This window comes from Leishmania donovani, chromosome 35 (assembly GCF_000227135.1).
Source record: "Leishmania donovani BPK282A1 complete genome, chromosome 35".
Lineage (NCBI taxonomy): Eukaryota > Euglenozoa > Kinetoplastea > Trypanosomatida > Trypanosomatidae > Leishmania > Leishmania donovani.
In genome coordinates, this window is record NC_018262.1 from 1,947,983 (window position 1) to 1,958,487 (window position 10,505).

Sequence of the window (10,505 nt, forward strand, 5' to 3'; positions counted from 1 at the left end):
AATGGACAGTGAGCTTGGCCGCGTCGTGAACAGTTCGCACTGTGGTGGCGGCGGCCCAGTCGTAGATGAACTCGTGGAGCACCAGCGCAACGCCCCCGACTGTCCGTTTGTGGTGTGCTGCATCGAGGTGTCCGTATCGCTTGCGCAGATCAAGTATTTGTTGTCGCGCCCATCCAGCAGAGTAGCTCAAGTCTGGTTTAGTCGTTCTGTTTGTTACCGCACTGGGTTGTACGATTCGGGAGCCGTTCTAGGAGCGTGAGGACCGGATGCAACATCGCTGGGTATCTGAACGAGAACTTCCCGTGTTACCAGGACGGTCGTAGGTACGTAGTCGGGCCTGAGGGGTGCATCCGTCTAGGAGGGTCATCTCAGCAAAGCCACACCGTCACTCCTGCAACCTCGTCCTGGAGAACAGAGGAGGGCCTGTTGCCTATACGTGCATCCTCGTGCATGAGCAGGGAGAGGCCGCGGTCGTGCTTCTTTTCCCTCGCTACATGGGAATGCTGAAACGCCGAGAAATGGCGTGCCGCACAGGCCTGTTGGGGTGTGTATGGAGTGCATCTCCAGCAGAATGCAGACTTGTATCGGGGGTGCACCAGAAAACGGGGCTAAGGACCCGCGCCAGCGTAGCCCAGCACAATCTACCTGCATTGCATAGAGGGCGCAGTAGGTGGGAAATCACGCTCGACACCACTACAACGCACCAAAAGCTAACAAAGAGCAGGTGGATGCGCACGCTTGTTGGATTGCCGAGACGATCTGTGGTGAGCTGTGGTACACCTGTGATTATGGCTGCGTGCCTCTTTAGGCACAGCGCCAGCCCACGCCTGTCTGCTGGCACAAAGAGTCCAGAACCGTACTCAACGGCAGCCTGCAGGCTCTTGGCTTCCCCAGAAAGAGAGGGCAGGAGACCCTGAAGTGCCACAAACTGTGGTGTGCCCGGCCGGCATCAGGGAAAGGAACACCCCGCGACTCGTAGAAGTCTTTCAGCAGCCTCACATCTCGTTCCATGCTCTCTCGCTTTTTTTTTCGCTCTCGTGATTTCACTGTTTCTCTGTCATCTTGTTTTTCCTTGGCGGTTCCTTTCTGTGAATGGTCACACCCGTTGCCGTGCGTGCATCGCCTCCATTTCGTCTATTGCGCACCGCTTTCATTTTTGCTTCTCTCGCACCAACACGACCAATCCTGTACACACACGCACACATACACGCAACACTCACGCGCATCTCTCCTCCCTCCTTATACTCCAGTAGTAAACGGCTCCCACTCATTCTCTCCCGTCTCGCAATCGCCACCACATCCTTGTTTTTTTCGTGCGCAACAACAGACTCGTCATCCACACGGCTGTCCATTCACGAAATACAACAGAAATAAAGCAACAACGCATTGAAGTATCTTCTACCCACACCCCCTCTCTCCCTACGCGTACTCCATCAAACCCTCAACAGTTTGCTTTCTTACCTTTTTGCCACCCTCACCTGCTACACGCTCACGAAACGCGCACTACCATGATGTCTGCCACCTCTTCTCAACTTTCCGTCTCGTGCGTAAAGAAGCGGGTGAAGGTGTACCGCCACGAACCCTATGCGGCGAGCCTCATCACCCCTGCTTCCCCTGCGGAGGCGGCTCTGGTGTGCTGCCACCAGCGTAGCCCGAAATCCCCTGCTAGCTCTTACGCCACGTCGTCGCCTGCTCGCTCGATCCTCGACGCGGCCCTGCCCAGCGCACAGGTTGCCGCCTACCCGTCTCACCACGCCGCTGCCAGCTTAGCCCTGCCAATGCCGATGGCGCACCCCGCACACACGGCCGTGTGGGTCGCCTTCAAGTACGGCCGCAAGCCCTTCGTGGCCGCCTTCCAGGTGTGCATTGGTGAGATGGTCATCGTGGAGGGTGACCGCGGCATCGACCTTGGCATTGTCGACGACGCGTGCACGACGCCTCTTCCCGAGAAGGTGCTGTTTATTCTCCGTCGCGCCACCGCTGAGGACACGACGCAGCATCACAGGCGCACCGTGAAAGAGCAGGAGGCGCTGCAGACGATGCGCTCGTTGGCGACGCAGGTGCACTGCCCCACCCACGTGGAGGATGCCATGTTTCAGCTGGACGGCAAGAAGATCACCGTCATCATTTCACGCGCCTCGCGCTCCTTCGTGGACTTCCGCCGTCTGCAGCGTTCCCTCTTCGACGTGTACCGCTGCCGAATCTGGTTTGCCTACCTCGACGAGATCCAGGAGACGATGAGCACCGAGGTCACCCGACCTCTGCGCCGCGGACAGCGCCGCTGCTCGTCATCGAATGAAGCGAGAGACAAAAAGATACTTCCGACGGCGTCGTGCACAGCGGCAATGTAAGGGAAATCGAAGGCATAACCGAGAAAAGAGACTTCGAACCTCGCGCTTCCGGCTGGAGCGAATGAGCACAAACCAACAACGACTCGAGGGCCTTTCCATAAGAGAGAAAGGGGAGAGAGTTGCACACACAAACACACACGTTTCCCACATTGAAATCACGGCCCACTTGAAGGAACAACAAAAAAAAAACGATCTCGTTTGCACGCGCTGGCCTGCCGAAGTGTGCAGGCTCGAGAGGGAAGGCAGAAGAAGCTCATTGCGTGGTGCACAGTAGCGGCACAAGCACCCACGCATGATTGCGTAGAAAGAGGAATAAAATGCATGTGAGCTTACTCGTATGCGCAGTTTTTTTTCCTTTGCCCTGGTCTTTCACCTGCACTGCTGTCTCAAAGCCGCGTCTGTTTGCCCTCTCCTGCTCGTTTCACTTCAGTGGAGCTGGTGGGGCGTACGCGTGAGCGTGAGCGCGAGCGCGTGCGTGTCTCCGTGATTTGATGGTGTCTTCTTTCGCTCTATTCTTTGTTGACCCCGTTGACACCTTGTCATCACTTCGAAGCCGTATCTGTGCATATTTGCATGCGCGTCTTTCTTTTACTTGCTTCGAGGTACCTTGTCACCGTTTTCTTTTTCTTTCAGCCTTTCCAGGACTTCTTGGCTTCCCTACACTTTCTCTCCACGCGCGCTGCCCCTACTCGTGTTGGCAAGCGTTCTCCTTTACTCGTGCTCGCTGTCTTTCTCCTCGTTGAAAGTGGTCGAAGAGGAGCGGCAGATACAAGCATTTCTGCGCAAGCTTTTTTTTCCGGCTCCTCTCCCTCTCCCTCTCCCTTTGTTTCCTAGAATGTCTGCTGTATTTGTCTCGCTTTCTTTTCTTTTAAAAACATTTTCCGCGTTTCGCTTTTCTTTCGTCTTTCTTCAAAAAAAAAAGATGGCTGAAGCAACGATCGTTTCACTGGATGGCGTTGCTGTAGTTGTTGGTCTCCTTCTCTCCCCCTCACCTCTTATATATTATCTCGCGTTCGCGTCTGTGTTTGTGTCGTCCGGCGCTTCATCATTTTTCTTTTTGTTTCCTTCTCGTGTTTTTTATTTATTTTTCGACTGGCGTTCTCGCTGCGCGCTGCACTGTCGCCATCACCTCTCTTCAGCCACGGTCGCATCCTCTCTCTCTCTGCAGGACTCGTCGCTTTCCGTCCTCCGCCCCCCCCCTCCCCCCACTCCCCGCATAAATACATCGAGTGCACTTTCAGCCTTTTTGTTCTACAGAGAGGCCATGCGTGTGCGATATGGGCACGGCGTATGGGGCAGAGGTTGAAGAGGTACGCGTCGGAAGAGAGAGAAGGAGAGAAGGAACCTCGCTGTCCCTTCTCTGTGGTGTGTTCGTTGCCCGTCCGCCGTGAACGCTCTTTGCGAGTGAGGGTGTCGGATCGACTTTGCTGGGTTCTTACAGTTAACAAGCGTGATGGGTGACGTACTGCATGGTACTCGTTCTGTTTTCGCTCCTCTGTGCGCACGCACACACCAACACTCGCATTATTCACGCGTTGTCTCCGCGCCGCTTCCGCCCTCCCTACTCGGCGCCCTCACAAGCAAAGGACTAGACATGTATGCTTCAGGCGGTGTGCGCTGTCTCCGAGCTAGTGTGTCTGTGTGCCTTCACGAGCGCGTGCGTGTGGGTTTCCGTGCATGCCTCGCTGTGTGCCGTTATATATATATATATGTATATATATATATATATTACCGACAAACATGGAAGGCAAATTGTGGTCTTGCTTCACATCACGAATGGGCGTGAGCCTCTTCTGTGAGGGGTGACAAACATCCCGTGATGCCGCTCATCTCCTCTTGCGGGCTTATTTTTTGCAGTTTCTCAGTGTAGTTGTTGTATCAGCCGATATTGCGTGTGTGCAAGTGCGCGCCACGCATCGTCATCGAGGCATCTTTGCGTCGGCGCGTGGCTCTCAACACCTGATCTTGATGCCGATGCGCCAGTACGACGGAGGAGAAAGCCGCCGGCCTGTGAGGAGGAGTATCACGAATTGAAGATGTGCCAAAAAAGAAAACGGCGGCACACCTTCTCTGCCTGTGCAAAGTAGCGACAGTACCCGCGCACCCGTGTTCGAAAACACACTCGTGCGCATGCATCTGTTTGTGCGTATCGGTGCATCTTTTTCTTTATCTAACCTGTTTGTTTTCCTCCGACTTAAGCGGCCTGCACCTCACATTTCTATGTGACGGTGTAGACGAACGTGCTGAAGTACCCCGCCTCCCGTCCTTTCGTTTTTTTTTTAATCCGACCCTCTACTGCGACTTCAGTTGCCAGGTGCATGCTCGCTGCTTTAATTTGAAAGCGCACGCACCCTTCTCATTCTTCTGTGTCCTTCTCTTCACGACTTACACACATAGTATGCATTTGTTTTCTTCGAACTTCACACGTTTTTTTTTTTTTCGTTTCTCTTTCGGACATCGCACGACCATGAACGAAAGCGAACACCGAAGCCACGACGGACTAGGGCAATCTTCTTTGCTTCCGCCTTTTCTTTCGCTCTCCTTTCCACCCCCGCCCGCTTTCTTCCGTCGATGTGCCCTCCTCATTTTGTGTCGACTGTGTGTGACTCGTTTTTCGTTTTGTTTCGAATGTGCCTCGAGTCTCCCCCTCGCGATTGTTTTTTTTTTTTTTTCGGTTTTCCGCACGCGTCTCGTGTTCTCTCTTGTGCCATATTCCCTTCCGTTTTCTTTTTTCTTTGTTCTCCGGTCCCGCGCGCGCCACGTGGAAACCGCCGACGTCTTTCCCCATGAAGATGGGCAAGACGTAAACTCACACACACGCGCACGCATGCTCATGCACACACCAAGCGCCTTTGTTTACAAGCGAAGGCAACCATTGCCGCGCCGGCACAACTGCACAAAGGCAGGCAAGAACAGCGGTGTCTTCGCTTGGGGTTTTGTTTTCCCAGAAGAGCCATGGTGTGCTTGCATATATGTATGTGTGTGTGTGTGCCTCTTGGAGGAGGTTGGAAGGAAACAGTGCTTCGCTGTGACGCCTGGCGTGCCCCCACCCCTTTTTTTTTCCTTTTGTGCCTTCTGTTATTTTTTTCTTTCGCTTGGCTCTTTTTATTCTCCACTGTCTTGGGTGCTTCCTTCCCTTCTGCCGCCTTTGATGCAACACGACCTGTAAGCGTACAAGAAGAGCAGTAGTGTCTGATGCGATAAACAAACTAGGAAAAAATGCACGCACATGCACGCTCCTCTCTCTTCATGCCATAGTTCGTCATTCGCTGGTTGTGTTTTTGCTTTGCTCTTCGTTGGCGATTGTAGCGCTGCCCTCGCCATTCCCACCCACTGCGCATTTCTCATCCTTCCGACTGTCTTGCCGGGGCGCTCCTTGGACGCGCGTCCGTGGACAAGTCGCTGAGTCGCGGAAGTGACATGTGACGCCCCCCCCCCCTGCACCCGGCATATACGAAACACTCTTGAGTGAAATGATAGGCATATAGCCAAAAAGGGAAAAGAGAAGCGCGAAAGTTGAGGGTGTCGTTCGTCAGCTGCTGCTTGGCGCACAAGTGAATTTATTCTTGATGCAACATCCGACGATCTGCCTATGTTTTCCCTCTTCTTACTCTTCTGCACTCCCTGTACCTGGGTCTGTCGTGCACGGAAAAATACGCTGCAGGGGGAAGGGAGCGCGCAGGAGAGAGGGAGATCAGGTCGATACTGTGAAGTGGATACGACGATAAGACAGCTGCACGGTTACGCGAAAAGCATCAATGCGCCCCCTTTTCCTTGAGCAGCAGCAAGCTCTGCCGTGTGCCGAGGCTGTCCCTATGCTGATGCACCTCGTGTGCATGTGTGCGATTTTTTCCTCTTTTCCTTTGATGTGTGTTTCTTCACCTTTCTTTCTGTGGGTCTATTTATGCACGTGTGTGCGGTTGTTTCCGTGTTCTCCTTACGAGCCCTCCTCACGCCCCTCTTCCTGTCGCTGACGGCGTTCGCCACTTCTTTAGCTGGATCATGTGTGGCGTATAGGCACGAAAACACAAATACACACACACACACACACACGCAAACACTCACGAAGTCCCCCGCCGCGTCGAGGCCAATCAGAGGGAGAGGAAGTTATGCGTTTCCTTCTTGCACTATCGCTCTCGATCACTGGCTACGGTGAAGCTTCTCTCTCTGTGTACTCACAACCCCCTCTCACTCATCCTTCGCTGCTGATGCGCGAGTGGTCTGACTTCCTTTTCTTTTCCTTTGGTCTACATCGTTGCAATAAGAGTCTTCTCTTGTGTAGGCGTTTTTTATTTAGGGCGGTCTAACTGCTCAACGACAACAAAGGCCTCAGTGCCAAGGATGGTGTCGCTATGTTTTCTTTTTTATCCGCGCCCCCACCCCCACTCCTTCAATCTCCCCGTCTACACTTGTGCAAGCCGTCCGGCGCACATGGCAAACGCGGAGAAATAGTTTCAAGTTTGTTTTCACACACATGTAATGATGCTATGGATTCACTTGTTTGCCGTAGTCCCCGCTTTTTTTTGGCCTCTATCTTTCACTCATCGACTCTTATTTCCGCCTGCGGCCGTGCTCTTTCTTTGTTTCTCTTTGGTGTCCTGCTTGCTTGGTTAGTCTCACTGTCTTCCTCTCGCCCCTCCCTCTTTCCTTTCTCGGTGTTGATTTGCCTTTTACACTTCGCCTGTCCATGTCTCTGCTGGTTGTTGTTTGTTGGTCTCGTGTTTGCCTCTTGTCGCTCTGGACGCTTGTCTACTTTTCTTTATAGTTATTTTTTCATTCGTTTTCACAAATAACAATGCTTCGCCTCCCCCGCCCCTACCCCTCATCTCGAACGTGTTCCCCCTCTTTTTCGTGTGCGTGCGTGCGTGTTTTGCTCGTCTCTTCACCCCCCCCCCACCAACACTCTTCGCGTGCCAGAGCCAAGAAAAAGTAATTTTTTTTTCTTGCGTGTTTGCCCCTCAGCCTCCCTCCACTTCCCCCGTCCCCCTCTTACCGCATCCTCGGCGCGGTAGCTCGACTTTGCCGCTCGTTCTCTTTTCAAAAGCAACAGAGAAAGAATGAGCACGGGAAAGCGCACCACCCCAGAGACAGGCGCAAGTCAGAACGCAGAATAAGCGAAACGCATCAATCAAGGAAAAAATAAACCACAAAGAAAACATCAACGACAACAAAGCAACGCAACCGCATCTGTGCCACTTCTGCGGGATGTTTCTCTTCCTCCTCCCCCCCACTCTCTCTATGTATCTTGTTCTCGTCGTGCACTCATGCCCGTTCACTGTTTGAATGGGATACCAAATCATGCACCAAGCACATGTACGCAAGTCAACGAAAGTGAAGAATACAAGTGGAACAGTGAACTGCATTGGCTGAGTTGCATCTGTAGCGCTAGTCTGTACTAGCGCGCCAGCTTGCACTTCTCTTTCCTCCTCCGCACACGCACACACACAAGGCGGACAGCACTGTGCCTACGCTCTCTCTTTTTCTCCCCCCCCCCTCTCATTCTCACTTCAGGCTTTACGGCTGCTTTTCACCTCTGATGAGGCGACCTCTTAAAATGTCTGTGTTCACCTTGCTGTTTCTGTGTTCGTTTTCGACGCCGACGGTGTCTGCGTTCGAATCTTGACGTGCATGCTTCACTTCTGGTGAACACACGCACACACACTTCTCTCCCTTTTGTCCTTTGAACTCTCGCGTTTTTACGTATGTGTTCATGTGTGCACGCTCGACTTCATCGGGTGTTTTCATGCACGCCTGCCTTTACGTGTACATCGGTTCTCTCATTTTACCCTCTCTCTGTTGTTGACCTACTCGCCGATTTTTCCCCCTTCGTCTGATTTTTCTGTGCTTGTACACGCGTGCGCGTGTGTGTGATGCCAATTGTATCGCTGCGTTTTTTTTTTTTATTTTCATATGCGTGTGTTGAGGAAACTGCTCGTCTCGTTCTCCCGACAACGTGCTGAAGGAGAGGTCTGCTCATGAACGACAGGGCCTCACTTTGCGTTTTCGCCTTGATTGCCTTCTTTTCGTTTTTAGCGTTCAACCATTTTCCTGTTACGACTGCTATTATTATCACTACTATGATTTTACTGCTATATTATGTTTTTTTTTTGTTTAGTGTGCCCCATCCCCCCCCCCTCTCCCACCACCACCTCTCCTCTCCTCTCGTTATTTCGTGACGTTCACTGTCTTCAAGACGCTATCCTTTCTTTCACAGTTTCGCTTTCGTTTCTGCGCCTTTCTCTCTCGCTCTGTGTGCCTGCAGCACGTCACTTCCTTTTCTAATCTCTTTTCGCGTGTCGCTTCGTTTTTATCCAGGTTTGATCGCCTCACGACTGTGTATTCTTGGATGCTTCTCATTTTCAGGCCTTCTTAAATTTTGTCTTCGCCTTTCTTCTCCACCCCTTCTCTGCTGCTTTATGTGCGCATGCGCGTGAGCGTTTCTCTCTTTTCTGTTGTATCTTGCTCTCGTCGTTCTCTGTGTTGTAGTTTTTCTCTCTTTACTTGACTGCCCGCTTTTCGCTTGAGATGTCTCTCTGATGACACTACATGCGGCCTCCCTCCACTCGCCGAACAAGGATCTACCTTCTCCCTGTCTATTCTTTTTTTTTTTTCTTGTCCTTCCTCTAGCGTTGATTCCGTTGCTTCGCTCGTTGGCTCTCGTTCAGTGAGTGCATACTTTGGCCTCTTTATCTCTCTCTTCGTCCGACTTTTTCCCACACAGTTTCTCGCTTGCGCACCATTTTCGTTTTCCTTTTGCCTTGGCGTTTTTTTTTTCCAGCTCACATCCTCCTCTCGGCTCGTCTTCTGTGCTCAAAGCGGAAGTTTGCGGGGCGCTGCGGCGACGCTGTTGTCTGGCCGATCGACCACGGGACGTGCGCGGATGGGCGAGTAAAGGTCTCCGTACCCACCTCACCAGCTTTCCAACCGTCTGACGCTTTCTTTTTTTTTTTTCTCGTTCGCTCTCTTCCCCGTCCCTCTCCTTCCACCTGACGGGCCTCCCGTCTCATTGACGTCTCTCTTTGTGGTCCCCCTTCACGGTGTTTTCCTTTTCTTCCTTGTCCGCACACTGGAGCCTTTGCATGACGCAGATCTCGTTTTTTTGTTTTGCTTCAAAAGGGTGCCGTTCTCTGTTGTCTGCAGGACCGACAGGCAAGTAGCCCTGACGCTTATCCCCACCCTGTCGGCTCACCCTGCAAGACGGCAAGCACCGCACGTACTAAGCAGCACTTACAGCAAAAGAAGAACGACAAAGAGGGCGCGACTACGGAGCCGGAGCACAGCGAGAAAGAGGCGAAAAAGAGGCAGAGACGCCGATGCGGAGGGAGACGGAGAAGGCGAAAAAGAAGTACGCCAGCTGTCACACGCACCAACGTCCCTCTCCCCGTCTTCACATGCTCGCACGCACACGCACAGGAATACACACAGGGCATCTCCTTTTGATTTCAGAGAGCGAGAAAAACGGAGAGGCGTTACGGGTGCTGTTTGAACTGGTCTGTCTTGGGGTTTTCACTTCGGCATGAGTCACTACTGCCGCTGCTGCTTTTTTTTTAATTCTCCCTTTCAGCGCATTTTTCACCTTTCTCTAACACGACTTGTTCGACTCTTTTCGTGGGCTTCTCCGTTTTCTTTTTTTCTCCCTATTCCTTGCCTCATCCCCCATCACTGCATTTCTTCTCCTGCTTTCTCTCTGTCGCTTGCTGGTCTATTCCCTGATGTGTAGTGAGTCCGCACGTGTGTGCACGTGCCGGTGAGCGCTCTCCGAATGAAGTACCGCTCTGTGCGTGTACCTCTCATCGCTGAACGCTTTTCGTTCGTTTTCTGCTTTGATTTTTTTGTAAATTCACCTTTGCTTGTTACTTCGTCCACACCTCCATCCCCACTACTCCACTAGAGGCCTCCCTAGGCTTGCTCCCGCACGAAGTACCCCCGCACCAGTCGGGTACCGAGATTGGCGCAGCGCTTGTGGGCTCTGCTTTCGTGCGTTCGACTTGGCACCTCACGGCAGTGAAGAAGCGCAGCGTAGCGCCGTAACTTACTCGCTGGATCATGGATTTCTGAGACGGCGGTCCTGTCTGCGTTCGCCTCCGCGAGAAGAGACCAGAGATATCCCGCTTTACACGCCGAGTCCCACAGGAGTGTGCTCGAGGCCCTCTT

General features: G+C 52.6%; 1 protein-coding gene across 1 annotated transcript; it reads left to right on the forward strand.

The window, feature by feature from the left end:
• Positions 1 to 1,508: 1,508 nt before the first annotated feature.
• LDBPK_355040 (hypothetical protein, conserved) lies at positions 1,509 to 2,351 on the forward strand (the record flags this gene model as incomplete). The annotated part of the gene is made up of 1 exon (XM_003865033.1): positions 1,509 to 2,351. One exon carries the CDS (start codon positions 1,509 to 1,511, stop codon positions 2,349 to 2,351), a length of 843 nt encoding a protein of 280 aa, XP_003865081.1.
• Positions 2,352 to 10,505: the final 8,154 nt, after the last annotated feature.